General features: G+C 36.4%; 1 protein-coding gene across 1 annotated transcript; it reads right to left on the reverse strand.

Moving 5' to 3' along the window:
- Nucleotides 1–170: 170 nt before the first annotated feature.
- On the reverse strand, nt 171–7134 carry LOC107790790 (serine/threonine-protein phosphatase PP2A-2 catalytic subunit). The gene is made up of 6 exons (XM_016612755.2): nt 6594–7134; nt 4274–4388; nt 1901–2009; nt 1742–1819; nt 920–1111; nt 171–789 (listed from the first exon to the last, which is right to left on the reverse strand). Exons 1-6 carry the CDS (start codon nt 6844–6846, stop codon nt 616–618), a joined length of 921 nt encoding a protein of 306 aa, XP_016468241.1. The 5' UTR covers nt 6847–7134; the 3' UTR covers nt 171–615.
- Nucleotides 7135–16162: the final 9028 nt, after the last annotated feature.

A 16162-nucleotide genomic window follows, 5' to 3' on the forward strand; every position in this document is an offset into this window, starting at 1 on the left:
CCTTCAAATTCGATCATGGAAAGAAGAATAAAGGACCCATCAGATGACATTGCATAAATGTATTTGAGAACTTCATAAAGGTCTTTAAGCATTTCCTTAACCGTCAGGAATTTTTTTAATTTATCGCACTTGAAACTAATATTAACCTCGGATATTGCAAATATTAGACCTTCGTCTGGAAAGTAATCATTAGAATAAATTTAAAACATGATCCTAATAGAGACAAAGTGAAAAGTATCTTTGCGTCTAAAACGACTACAGAAGACTAAAGGTACGAACAAATGCCTACTACCACCAATTCATCTCTTCTGGAAACTAGAATGTCCTTTCTAAAATCAAGAGATCCAGATGCAATTTGGAATGACAGACATTACGAGTTGGTAATTTAACTTTGGGAGAGACCCCCCTGCTTTTTACGGTAAATTTCAAAATTACAGAGCATGTGGTCCTTTCGGGAAAATATACATGAAAAGCCAATTAAGGCGTTTTGTCAACTCTGATGAGCATCTGGCATAGGTAGTCAAGCTCCAAACAAAAGAATGATGCCGAGAACACTCAACCAGCAAAACTCCTCTTGTTAAACATACCTGCAGGCGATCAGTGCAAGTATTGGGATCACAAAAAGTAATCTGGAGTCTTCCGTGTGGTGTCAGGCTCTATCTGCCGAGGAGCTGGGTCAAACTGAAGGAAATTCTGCTCCATATTTTCGCCTATTTCTAGGATGGCAGCCATATTACCACACCGGTAACAATAGTTTGGAGCACTAAATACTGTCACAACATTCTTATCCTGCCAAAGTTACACCACCAAATAGCATGTTAAAAAATAAAAAACACAAACTGCTTTCTAAAATCAAGTTCCACAGAACTAACAAAAGGGGGAGAGATGGCAGGTGGTGCGTCAGTTTCGGTCCACAAACCTGACACCAATTAAAACCCTCCATGACTAGCTGATGAGCTCTAGAAATCAGTGTCAGACCATTGGTGTGATTGAATTGAGATGCTATATCCTGTCCAAAGGTGTAACCAGCCCCTCGAGGTGATATTCCCCAACCACACCGATCATCTGGATCAGACCACAAGAGATCGCACATTGGACCTTCATGTGGAACCTAATAACCACCAAATAAGAGGCATAAGCAATGAGGGCAGCAACATTAACGTGCATAGAATTGATATCATGAGACATAAGAGAAAACGGAAACCACTGATGCAAATATGCACGGTTCAGCAAAAAGTTAACAGAGCAGCTATAAGAAAACTGAGATATCAGACTTCATCAGAATGAGAAACAGGGAGATATCAGATGATAAAAGGTACTAATTGCCGTCTCTAAGTCTCTAAGCAGAATAGATATACCAATGCATAGCATAGCAGCAAAAGGTTATTAATGCTGCTGTATATATACATAGAGGTAGCCGTAGATCAAACTGTCATAACTGCTATCTCCAGATCCGACTTTGTAGTCCTACTGGATATTTCTGCAGAACTACTGTTAACAGAGTCATGGGAAGAAAGTCGTTGCACCAAAGAGGTAAACTTTTTGGAAGGTAAAACAGGAAATTAAACTTCGTTGCTGTAGGATCTATCTCTTCGAGGACAGCCACTAAAATTTGGAGGGAAAAAACTGCAGGAGTCAGATTGATCAAGCAGGAGGGGAGCCACTAGTGACAAAATACTAAAGAGACTATGTTACATATCATCGAAATACAAATGCTTAAATCTCACAACCATTTATGTACCTCTTGTATGCGGTCCAGCGCTCGGATATTATCCAGTGTATCCAGAGAAGGCGAGAGTCCTCCATGCAAACAGAATATCTACAATAAATTGATAAAATGCACGTAATATCAGCCAGCAGTTCTGTTCACATGAAAAGTCAGTACAGTAAGAGCTCAAACCTGACTCTCAATAAGTGCTGTCAGTGGTAGATAATCAAAAAGATCGGTGAAATACTTCCAAATGTTCGCATTGCCATATTTCCTCAAGCATTCATCATAAAATCCATACCTGGAAGGAAAAGAGGTATATCAAATTACTCCATCCATGACTTGATCAGTCATATGGTCCTTCATAAACCAAAGCTGAGGGGCGTGGACTATCAATTGCATAAATAGCTCATCCCCAAAAAGGAGAATTCTTGTTGATAGGTAATTGAACTTTATCTAGTAGGAGTAGTTAAGGAGCAAAACATTGAGGTGCAGCTAGCAGCCTAGTACAGTCCAAAATACCACGCACAAGTGGGGAAGTATTCAATCACACAGTATTACCAAGGCCAGTGCAAGAAGGAAGACTTCTTAAAGATGTAGCAACTTAACAACCAAGCTTCCAAATGACATCATCTTCATACTCCATACATATCCTTCTTTAGTATAGTATATGATTGAAGTTTGTCCAGGCATGACAAAGGTTTTGAAGCTTGTTTTCAGGCTATATAAGGGTCAGTAATTTCAGAGAGCAAGTTTCACGGAGATCATGTACCAAGACTTTGCTTCACTTGAATGAAAATTTTCTCCAATATATATATATATATATATATATATATATATATATATATATATATATATATATATATATATATATATATATATCTTTCCAGATAGTTCTTTCCCACTTATGGGATTTTACTGGGTTGTTGTACAACTCTTTCCAGATAAAGCCCAGTTTCCTGATTTAAATTACATCCCAAACAGTGTAAAGATTTTTTACATTATAGTGTAGTTTAACGCTTAAGCAATGGTAGAGGTTACTTACCAATTTTTACACATTAACTCACATTTACTACAGACAATTACCCGTAATTGGCTTTTAAGCAACTTGATAATGTCTTCATACTGTTAGTGTATAAATGTTAAAGCCATTCCTTAGACATAGACAAATGCACTGGAGCTAACAATACTTCTTTTGCAACCATCACATCTTCTTGATGCCACTAATGAAACAACTTACTTCATAGAAGAAAAACAACTTCGTGGCTAATATCTCATTGGGGGTTTGATTAAATATAACAAATGCATTGTTTTCTAAAATAGAATAACATCAAATTATATTTGGCCTCATTACTCCAAAAGAAGAACAAACTGTGGGACATCCTTATTTGAATTGTCCTGAAGTTCCTCATCATTCATAAATTTTGGGAACCATTCCCACCCAACCCCCTGAAAAAAAAGGGGAAAAAAATGAATAAACTCCTTTTTCTCCGTAGCCTCAGGAACAACGTTCATCCTCCCTCCTGTACTAATACAATTTCTGGATATAAAAATCATGTTAACAAACTATTAATAGTAGAATATATTCCCATAAACATGCAGATTTTCTTATTCTTCCATTTTAAACTCCAACTGTCCAGAGAAAATAGAGATCTTCCACCTTTTCCTGTAGAAATTTTTAACCCCACCTCATTTTTTGGGCATTTCTCATGTGGGAAGACAACAAAGTGAGTCCAAACAAGCACAATGTCGTTCCTTAACCTGATAAAGTAAATGATAATACACACACACACACACACAAGTGCATCATGCTACATAGTCTATCCTGAATCCTACCTTAATATAATGACAAAAATAGAAGAAGGTAGAGAACCAGTGATTAATTTATTTCAAGATCATTTTCTAAAACTGGAATGACGAGAAGAGCAAAGGGATATGGGCTGATTGCGTATCAATAACTCATTAAAGAGAAAAGAACTGTTTTTGAAGCAAAACTAGAATGGAAATAATTTCTTTGCCAAGTGGCAGTTTAAGACTCTCTGGTCAGTTCATGAAACATGTTCCATGGACTTCATGGCAGAGTAGATTAAGAAGGTTTTAAACATTCTTCTAACCGTGTTTGCATCGACTCTGGGCATGTACAAAAACAAAAATCAGAGCATACAGCAGCCGAGCTACATTTAAAAACTAAACACAAAGGAGACTACAACAACAAACAACTATGCCTCGATTCCAAGTAAGTTGGGGTTGGCTATTTGAATCCTCACTGACCTCCAATTAAGTTAAAAGCCCATATTGTGCAATAAAAATAATAGGAAGAAAAATAGGAAGTACTAGACCTCCATATTTTTCTACTGCCATATAATCTCATATAGCTAAATACAAAGAGGCGAGAAAAATATCATAACAGACGCACTAAAAAGTCCACAGGCCCATCTATAAACCAAATGATCGAACTATGAAAAGGATAGCTCTTTGAATCTAACCTCTGCGAAAGATAAACCATCTCTAAGCACCCCAAATTAAACTAACAATATTACTCAAAGAAATATTAAAAAGACTTACACTTGAGTGATTTGCCGGCTTTCATGATTTCCCCTAAGAATTGTGATTCTGTCTCTATAACGGACTTTGAGAGCAACCAAAAGTGTGACAGTCTCCACCGAATAGTATCCACGGTCTGCATTGATTAAACAATTATACAACGATAAACAACTATAAAATACTTGACCAACACAAGAACTGATAAAGTGCAAGTTATTAAAAAAATTAAAGACAACCTTGGGCAGGCAAAAGTTTTCATAAAAGTTTGGGATGAGTCGGTGTCAGTTGACAGCGTGACAACACTTCTTGTGTTGTATTCCACTAGGCTAAAATGAATCTTTTTTTTACATATTTTACATAAAGAGTACAAAGCGGTGACGAGAGCTGTATTGCACGGACTCTTCAGTTTAGCCTACGCACCCGTGTCGACACGACACTTGTACTGATAAGGGAATGGGTTCGTACCGGGTGTGGTCAATCGAGATCGGGTACTTTGACCGCAATCCCCGGACAAATTTGAGGAAAAATGAAAAATGAAAAATTGAATTTTAGCTGCTGCCTGCTATGCGTAGTGCCTACTGCCTACAACTTGAGAAATTCTCAAAATGAAAGATTGAATTATTTGCTGCACTCCATAACCTATTAGTTTTTCACAGAATATCTCGCATACTTTAGGATATCTTTATAGATTTATTTTTAGAATTTTGAATTATTTTTAGCCGAATTCCCGCATCCGCACCTAGATCCGTACCCCCGAATCTTAAAATTCATATTATGAAGGATTCGACCTCTAGATCCGCACCTAGATCGGATAACCGCACCCGAGTCCGAGCAACATAGGATGAGAGACACTTCTACTTACAAAAATGTTTTGTAAAAGAAAAGCCAGAACAGAACACTTTATCACAGGTAATAAATCTTAGCACATTTTTTTACCGAATTTATGAGACAGGAAATAAAATCAAACACGCCAGCACTCACTTTCCTGAAAGCCCTATCTTCTCACACTTAAATTAGCTTAACTAAAGGACAATCTACGTGGACAACAAGCGAAAGTAAATCCAACAACCCAACACTCACCCCATCCAGCCCTGTCCTCTCGCACTTGAGCAAGCTTAACAAAAGGACAATACACAGACGACAAGCAACAATATTGTCAGATAAAGTAAATAATAACTAAAAACTAAGTTTAGTCACTCATCGTTTTGGTTGGCTAAACTACTGTTCCCCAATTAGCACCCTGCATGTGTTGACAGGATATTTAACCAAGCAACTTTTGACAAGTACAAATATCTTGGCCAACGAAGTTTGCCAAATGAACTTCTGTACCACCTGTGGCCATCAAGGGCATTATCTTACTTTTGACCAATCCCAACCAAAAGTACATTTCAACTTTGCATCGAAACAATAATTCATCACTTCGAAGCTAAACAATGAACAGTTCAAACTAAAGCCTGTCATAACAAAGATGTTTTCAGTGTTAATTGCCAAAATAAAAAACGGACCACCATAATAACTCCACCACATTAATGAACGGACAATCATGTGTCGTCCACTTCCTGAAATAACAAATGAACAGCCCCCACGTGGCTTCCTTTGAGGCAACCTTACTCTTTGCAAAACCACTCACATGACTATTAGAGCTGGCAACAAACCATAGGTGTTCAGCATAAAAGGTATCGTTCACAATCTCATATACAATGTTACAAGACTAACCACCATTCACATTAATGGAATTCTCATTAGTACTTGTTACCAATACCATACATCCCATCTCTGTCCATCCCAAATGATAACACAACAACAACTACACCTCTGTCCCAAACTATCAATTATATGAATCCTCAAAATCTATTCCGCCCTATTTGGACTCGTTTCATCCCAATACGTGTTTCATACTTTAATTTCAATTATGAGCTCTATCACTTAAGGTTCTCTAATTTTCTAGAGACATACAAACATGAACATTTCAATAGGAAATCTAAGGCACGATTAGCAACTGCAATTTAAACAAAAATTATACCACAAAAAATTACTTGTACAATCCAATTCATGTCTAGAGAATCCAAAGCCCGAATAAATGCAACAAACCACAAAATCCCCCAATGCAGAAACAAATATCCAAAGAGTTTAAGTTCTATGCACTGACGCAATATTTTTTTTTTTTACATAATCGAGTCAATTAAAAGGCAATTGTAGGTAACTCTATTTAATAGCATTGATAGGTAATATTCAATAAATTGTAAGTAACCAATTATAACATGTTAAATAACACATATAAGGTAAGAAAATTCATTACACTGTCAAAGCATATAACTAAAATCTATATCGAAAAACATACCAACATAATCGCCCATGAAGAGATAATTAGTATCAGGAGCGTTGCCGCCAATCCGAAAGAGCTCAATGAGATCGTAAAACTGTCCATGAATATCGCCGCAAACAGTTACCGGACATTTCACCGGCTGAACATTCCATTCCTCCACAAGTATAGCCCTCGCTTGATCACACAGCGTTTTCACCTCCGCTTCTGATAGCGGCTTGCACTCCATCAATTGTGCGATTTGCCGATCTAGATCTCCATGCGACGGCATTTTTTGCTCTAGAATTTTCTAGAGATTTATAAAGAGCTTTCGTCTCCGATCTGAAACTCTCACGCCGACCGATCAGAGAATCGAACCGATCGAAGATTGAATATCCAGCTGATATCAATCAAATGAAAAATACGTAGCGAAAATTAAAATTAAGCAGGAAAAAAACTAAAATACAAAGAGATTGAATATCGATAAAAGTGGAAAAAACTAGGGTTTGAATCTCCAAATCATCTGCTAATTCTGATATTGGTCTCCATTTTCTCTCTCTCTGAAAATGCAGTAAAAACTTTCTTAAATACAATAATAGCTGTATATATATATTAGACTGTTATAAATATATTATATTATGGATGTTCATTTAGTACTTTGTTGTAAATAAGCTTCCTGAGGAAGCTTATCACTTCGGTACCCGGTTATGGATAAACATTATCCTCAGTAGAAGTTTATCCATACCGGGTATAATAAGCTTATCTTTTCAGTACCCGGTTATGGATAAACATTACCCCGGTAGAAGATTATCCATACCGGATATAATAAGCTTATCCATTCAGTACTCCGTTATGGATAAATATTGCTCTCAGTAGAAGATTATCCATATCTGGTACAGCAGCAGCTTACACAGCAGCTTGTAGCAGCTTACACAGCAGCTTATAGTAGCTTACACTGCAGCTTGTAGTAGCAGCTTGTAGTAGCAGCTTACAGAGCAGCTTCCTTTCTTCTATAATAGAAGAGATTTCAGTTCATTATGTACATGAGTTTGAATTCGAATAATATATCAGTTTCTCTGTATACTTGTCTTTACTTTATAGTCTTTATTTCATAACACGTTATCAGCACGAAGCTCTACCATCTCGAGCAAATATTTTGAAAGTATCTAAGGTAAGAACTTTCTTTTCCTAAATAATGTCAAATCTTTCTAAACTTGAATTTGTAGCCCTGGATATATCGGGCAAAAGCTACATGTCTTGGGTGCTTGATGCTGAAATTCATCTTGATGCGATGGGTCTGGCAGACACCATCAAGGATAAAAATCAGGCATCAAACCAAGACCGTGCCAAAGCAATGATATTCTTACGCCATCACCTTGATGAGGGCCTGAAAATGGAATATCTCACTATTAAAGATCCAGTCATACTGTGGAATAATTTGAAAGATAGATATGACCACCTGAAGATGGTCGTTCTTCCACAGGCACGTTATGATTGGACTCATCTAAGGCTACAAGATTTTAAATCTATCAGTGAGTATAATTCTGCTATGTTCAGAATTATTTCCCAATTAAAATTATGTGGTGATAATATTACTGATCATGATATGTTGGAGAAAACTTTCACCACTTTTCATGCCTCGAATATGCTCCTGCAGCAGCAATATCGAGAGATGGGATTTAAAAAGTATTCTGAACTTATCTCACATCTTCTTATAGCAGAGCAACATAATGGGCTATTAATGAAAAATCATGAAAGTCGACCTATTGGTTCTTGTCCATTCCCTGAAGTGAATGAGACGAACTTCCACCAAGCTAAACGTGGAAGAGGTCGTGGCCCCAGTCGTGGTCATGGTCGTGGTCGAGGAAGAAACCCCAATCATGGTAATAATAATGCACCAAAGAAGCCTCCTCACCACCAGCAGTGGAAAAGGAAGGAACAAAAGCATGAAGCGGTGCAAGCGCCAAATGCAGAAAATGCATGCTATAGATGTGGAGGAAAAGGGCACTGGTCACGTACTTGTCGTACGCCAAAGCACCTGGTTGAGCTTTATCAAGCCTCCCTGAAGAAGACAGAGAAAAATGCTGAAACAAATTTTATTTCTGAAGATAATTTAGACTTCATGCATTTGGATGTAGCTGATTACTTTGCACTCCCAGAAGGAGAAATAAGTCATGTAATCGGTAGTGAATCTGTAGAAATATAAATATTTTAATTTTTGTTGTTTGTAATAAATAGTATGGTTATGTAATTATTGTACATAAATAAAAGTTATGCTTTGATAATGATATTTACTATAATATATTTTATTTATGTTATTTTGAAGAATATGGATAACCCTCAAATTATGTTTGGATCAAAGACAAATCATGAAGATATGTGTGTTATTGATAGTGGAACAACACATGCCATATTCAACGATCAGAAATACTTTTCTTATTTGCATAAGGAAAAAGCAAATGTTTCAACAATTTCTGGTAATATAAGTTTGATTGAAGGCTCCGGAAGATCCATAATATTTCTGTCTAAGGGAACAAAACTTATTATAGACAATGCATTGTTCTCCTCCAAGTCCCGAAGAAACTTGTTGAGTTTTATAGATATCCGCCGAAATGGGTATCATGTAGAGACAATAGATGAAATGAACAGGGAATATCTTTGTATTACAAAGAATATTTCTGGCCAGAAATGCATTGTAGAAAAGTTACCAACTTTATCTTCTGGCTTATACTATTAAAAAATTAGTACAATTGAAGCACACTCTATCGTAAACCAGAAGTTTACGGATTCAAATACTTTTGTGATTTGGCATGGCCGTTTGGGCCATCCCGGATCAATAATGATGAGACGAATTACTGAAAATTCGAGTAGGCATCCATTAAAGAACCTGAAGATTCTTACAAATGACGAATTTTCTTGTGATGCTTGTTATCAAGGAAAAATGATCACTAGACCATCACCAATGAAGGTTGATATTGAATCCCCTGCCTTTTTAGAGCATATACATGGGGATATATGTGGACCTATTCACCCACCAAGTGGGTTGTTTAGATATTTTATGGTCCTAATAGATGCATCTTCAAGATGGTCTCATGTGTGTCTACTATCATCTCGCAACCTGGCGTTTGCAAAGCTATTAGCCCAAATAATTCGATTAAGGGCACAATTCCCAGATTATCCTATAAAGGCTATTCGCCTTGATAATGCTGGAGAATTCTCATCTCAAGCTTTTGATGATTATTGTCTATCCGTTGGGATAAAAGTTGAACATCCTGTAGCTTATGTTCATACTCAAAATGGCCTTGCAGAGTCATTTATTAAACGCTTGCAATTGATAGCAAGACCACTACTTATGAAAACAAAATTGCCCACTACTGTTTGGGGCCATGCTATCTTGCATGCAGCATCACTTCTCCGTCTTAGACCGACACATTATAATAAATATTCTCCATCACAATTAGTTTTTGGTCATGAACCAAATATTGCCCATCTACGAATTTTCGGATGTGCTGTATATGTGTCAGTAGCACCACCACAACGTAGTAAGATGGGACCACACAGAAGGATAGGAATATATGTTGGGTTTGAATCACCCTCTATTATTCGCTATCTTGAACCATTGACAGGAGATTTATTTACTGCTCGATTTGCAGATTGTCGGTTTGATGAAACAAATTTCCCACAATTAGGGGGAGAGAAAAAGGAAATCAAAAGAGAAATTATGTGGAAAGTTTCATCATTATCTCACTTTGATCCCCGTACCCCTATATGTAATCAGGAGGTCCAGAAGATCATCCATTTACAGAATATAGCAAATCGAATGCCAGACGCATTTACTGATTTGAAAAGGATAACTAAGTCACATATCCCAGCAGAGAATGTGCCTATCTGAATTGATGTCCCAGTAGGACCATCTACTAGCATGAGAGCTAGTGAACCTAAAGCACGCCTGAAGCGTGGTAGGCCTTTGGGTTCTAAGGATCGAAATCCTCGAAAAAGAAAATCGGACAAATGATCAAAACGATACTATGAAGGGATCCCCTGAAGAGACCCAAAATCTGATTAGTTCTGAGATTCCTGAAGAAATCAATGAACCTGAAGCTCATGTGAGTGAGGAACTTTTAATAAGTTCGAACGGTGATGGGATTAATTTAAATCGATTTGAAATAGTGGTGGATAATATTTTTGCATATAATGTTGCACTTAATATTATGCAAGATAGTGAGGATCTTGAACCTCGATCTGTCGAAGAATGTCGACAAAGATCTGATTGGCCAAAATGGCAAGAGGCAATTCAATCGGAATTGAAGTCACTTGCTAAAAGAGAGGTCTTTGGACCAGTAGTCCAAACACCTGCTGGTATAAAATCAGTTGGTCATAAATGGGTTTTTGTGCGAAAAAGGAATGATAAAAATGAAGTTGAAAGATACAAAGCTCGCCTTGTTGCACAAGGATTCTCACAACGACCTGGAGTCGATTTTGATGAAACATATTCACCTGTTATGGATGCCATAACATTTCGATATCTCATCAGTTTAGCACTACATGAAAAGCTTGAAATACATCTAATGGATGTAGTTACAGCTTATCTGTACGGTTCACTTGATAATGAAATTTATATGAAAATTCCTGAAGGATTTAAAATGCCTGAAGCAAAATCTCAGGAAATGTATTCAATCAGATTACAAAGATCTTTGTACGATTTAAAGCAATCTGGGCGCATGTGGTATAATCGCCTTAGTGAATATTTGCTGAAAGAAGGTTACATAAATGATGTTATTTGTCCATGTATTTTTATAAAGAAAATGACATCAGAATTTGTTATACTTGCTATTTATGTTGATGACATAAATCTTGTTGGAACTCTAGAAGAGCTCCAAAAGGCAATTGAATATCTTAAGAAAGAATTTGAGATGAAAGATCTTGGAAAGACAAAACTTTGTCTTGGTCTGCAAATTGAACATTTAGCAGACGGGATCTTTATCCATCAATCTGCCTATACAGAAAGGGTCTTAAAACGTTTTTACATGGACAAAGCGCACCCATTGAGTACACCAATGGTTGTTCGATCACTTGAAGTGAATAAGGATTTGTTCCGACCTCCAGAAGAGGACGAGGAACTCCTTGGTCCCGAAGTACCCTATCTCAATGCAATTGGTGCACTAATGTATCTTGCTAATGCTACAAGGCCTGACATAGCATTTTCTGTTAATTTACTAGCAAGATATAGTTCTTCTCCTACACGGAGACATTGGAACGGGATTAAGCATATATTGCGATATTTAAAGGGAACTCTTGATATGGGTTTGTTTTATGCTAACAAAGATAGTGCAGACCTTGTTGGTTATGCAGATGCAAGTTATTTATCTGATCCCCATAAAGCTCGATCTCAAACCGGCTACGTATTTACATATGGAGGTACTATCATATCATGGCGCTCCACAAAGCAATCTATTGTTGCTACTTCTTCAAATCACGCTGAGATAATAGCTATTCATGAAGCAAGTAGGGAGTGCGTATGGTTGAGATCAATAATTCATTTTATTCGAGAAAAATGTGGTTTGGAATGTGAGAAAAGACCCACAATTTTATACGAAGACAATGCTGCATGCATAGCCCAATTGAAGGGAGGATTTATAAAAGGAGATAGAACGAAGCACATTTCACCAAAATCTTCAGAGAAATGGTGACATTGATGTGCAACAAATCCGTTCAAGTGATAATCCAGCAGATTTATTCACTAAATCTTTGCCAACTTCAACTTTTGAGAAGATAGTATACAAGATTGGAATGCGGAGACTCAAATATTTGAAACAAGGTTTTCATCAGGGGGAGTAAAATACGCAATGCACTCTTTTTCCCTTACTAAGGTTTTTTCCCATGGGGTTTTCCTTATAAGGTTTTTAATGAGGCACCTAACAATGCGTATTACTAAATATGTGTACTCTTTTTCCTTCACTAGATTTTTTTTCCCACGTGGTTTTTCCTAGTGAGGTTTTAATGAGACACATTATCTTTTAATGAACATCCAAGGGGGAGTGTTATAAATATATTATATTATGGATGTTCATTTAGTACTCTGTTGTAAATAAGCTTCCTGAAGAAGCTTATCCATATGGGACTCCACCGTAAATATATTTATCTATTTAGTACTATATTGGAAATAAGTTTCCTGAAGAAGCTTATCACTTCGGTACCCGGTTATGGATAAACATTACCCCCAGTAGAAGTTTATCCATATCGGGTATAATAAGTTTATCTTTTCAGTACCCAGTTATGGATAAACATTACCCCCGGTAGAAGATTATCCATACCGGGTATAATAAGCTTATCCATTCAGTACTCCGTTATGGATAAATATTGCTCTCAGTAGAAGATTATCCATATCTGGTACAGCAGCAGCTTACACAGCAGCTTGTAGCAGCTTGTAGTAGTAGCTTACACAGCAGCTTATAGTAGCTTACACTGCAGCTTGTAGTAGCAGCTTACAGAGCAGCTTCCTTTCTTCTATAAATAGAAGAGATTTCAGTTCATTATGTACATGAGTTTGAATTCGAATAATATATCAGTTTCTCTTTATACTTGTCTTTACTTTATAATCTTTATTTCATAACACAAACAAGATAACTGGGGTTTTGTATGTGCTTTTCTTAAATTATTTTTATAATTTTTTTATTTTTATTTTATTGTAAGTTTTTACTTTTTTCCATTACATAGGGGTTGGGAATGAGAAGGCAATGGGAAAAGTCGAATCGAACCTGGACCTATTCTGAAAATTCTTACCAATATCATTAGATTATAAGGCTTGACGATAAGATTATATGTCTTGTAAGTTGTATCTTTGTTTTGTAGCTTGTGAAATTTTTTTGTCCTCCCATACTAAGTTTGAGAAAAACTCGAAATAATTTTAAAATGATGGCTATAATATATAGTATAATAAAGTGAAGTAGTAATAATTTTTATGTTTTGAAAAGTGATAATATGCGATCTAATTAGTCATTTATGTAAATATATTGAATTACGTGCAAATCACAATATCTCATAAATGGCATAATTGTTCTTTTGCTATTCTTAATATATATTTTGAATCCTCCAGTCTTACAAGAATAATCTCTTATATAAACAGATTGAGTCACGTGCAAATACGTGTCCCATAAATGATTTAAATTTTTTTTAGCTAGTCTCAATTGATCTTGAATCGTAATTAAGAAAATGTTACTGATATATAAGGTGAAACAGCAATAGATTTTATGTTCTTAAAACCGATGTAAATCCAGTCTAATATAACAAGATTATCACTTACATAAACAGATTTAATCACAGCCGAATCACGTGACCCATAGATGGCCTGATCCGTTTTTTACTATTATCAATTAAATAAGAGAATTCTAACATATAAGGTGAAATAGTAATAATTTTTCTTTTTTGAAAAGTGATAATATGCAATCTAACCTGACAAGATTAGCCATTAATATAAACAGATTAATTTACGTACAAATCATGTGTCCCATAAATGACGTGATTGTTCTTTTGCTATTCTTAATAGATCTTGAATCCTCTAATCTAATTAGATTAACACTCTAATATAAATAGATTGAATCACGTGCAAATCACGTGTCTCATAAATGACTTGATTGTTTTTTTTTTTTTTTTTTTTTTGCATTGATCTTGAATCGTAACTAAGAGAATGTTAATATATAAGGCGAAGTAGTAATAGATTTTATGTTCTTAAAAGTGATATAAATCCAGTTTAATCTAACAATATTCCACTTATACAAACAGATTAAATCACGACCAAATCATGTGTCTCATTGATGGACTGATTCGTTTTTTACTATTATCAATTGAAATGTGATGACCTAAAGGTCATCATTTGTTTTTAAAATGAATTTTGCTTTTCAAGACCTTAAAAATTTCTTTCTGTATCACCTCGATTTGCTTGCACAGTCCGGGCGCGTAGCCGGAAAGCCATTATGTGAAAATCTGTGAAAAATGATGAATTTTGACTTTAAAATGAATTAATTTGACTTCGGTCAATATTTTGGGTAAACGGACCCGGACCCGTGATTTGACGGTGCCAGAGGGTCCGTAGAAAAATATGGGACTTGGGCGTATGCTCGGAATCGAATTCCGAGATCCCAAGCCTCAGAAATGAATTTTTGAAAGAAATTGTTTTGCTGAATTAATTATGAGTTTTTGAAAGAGAAATGTGTTTGAAACCATCAGTATCGGGTCCGTATTTTGGTTCCGGAGCCCGGTACATTTGAGTCGAGCTTGTGAAAATTGGTAAGAAACAGATTTGAAATGATGTGAATCGGACCTTATTTGAGAATTTGGCAAGTTTGAAGTGCTTAAGAAATTTCATGATTTTGATGCTAAATTCATAGTTGTTGATGTTATTTTAGCGATTTGAATACACGAGCAAGTCCGTATGATGTTTTTAGGTTGGTGTGCATGGTTGGTTTGGAGCCCCGAGGGCTCGGGTGAGTTTTGCATAGGCCAAGGAGTGGAATTTTGACTTAGGATGTTGCAGATTTTGAACTGATGTATTGCAGACCTGTAGGCTTCGCAAATGCGAAAGAGGCCTAGGCCAGCCTATCCTCGCAATTGCGAGGATTCTATCGCAAATGCGATTCCCTCCCTTTAAGCCAGTCGTCGCAATTGCGACGCATCCTTCGCATTTCCCCCCTCGCAAATGCGAAAACCCCCATCGCAAATGCGAACATAGCAAGGGTCGGGGTTCGCAATTCGAAATTCCATACCTGCAACCTACAACTTTTTATACTTAGCCGAAAATCGACCATTTTTCACCTCTTTTCAAAACACAAACTCCCTAGGGCGATTTTTCAAGAACAACTCTTCTTCCAAATCGATTGTAAGTCAATTTTAACTCGTTTTCTTCGATCATTAACATCTTTTAACGTGATTTCAACTCAAAATCAATGATTTTCATAGGGGAAATTGGTTATTTTGGGTAGAATCTAGTTTTTTCAAAAATTAGGGATTTGGACCTCGATTTGAGGTCCGATTTCAAAACAAATTATATATTTGGGTTCGTGGGGGAATGGGTAATTGGGTTTTGGTTCGAACCTCGGGTTTTGACCACGTGGGCCCCGAGGCAATTTTTGACTTTTGGGTAAAAATTGGAAAAACTCATTTTCATGCATTGGAGTTGATTCATTTAGCGTTTATTGATGTAATTAAGTAACTTGTGACTAGATTCGAGTGAATTGGTGGTGGAATCAAGGGGTAAAGTGATAGTTGAGACGTGAATTGTGTTCGTGGCATCGAGGTAAGTGTTTGGTCTAACCTTAGCTTGAGGGATTATGAGTCGTGTCTTATTTGCTACGTGTTAATTGTGGAGTACGACGTATAGGCATGGTGACGAGTATCTATACGTTGATGTCAAGCGTGCCCGTGAGTCTTGTATTGTAATTATTATGACTCCGTTGTAGTTTAATGCGCTTCACATGTTATTATCATTATTGTTCCCTTCCAGGGATGTTATTATCATTATTATTCCCTTGCCGAGATGTTATTATCATTACTGTTCCCTTACCGGGATATTATTATCATTATTGTTCCCTTGCCGGAATGTTATTGTCATA

Source organism: Nicotiana tabacum, chromosome 18, assembly GCF_000715075.1.
Source record: "Nicotiana tabacum cultivar K326 chromosome 18, ASM71507v2, whole genome shotgun sequence".
In the NCBI taxonomy this organism is placed as follows: domain Eukaryota; kingdom Viridiplantae; phylum Streptophyta; class Magnoliopsida; order Solanales; family Solanaceae; genus Nicotiana; species Nicotiana tabacum.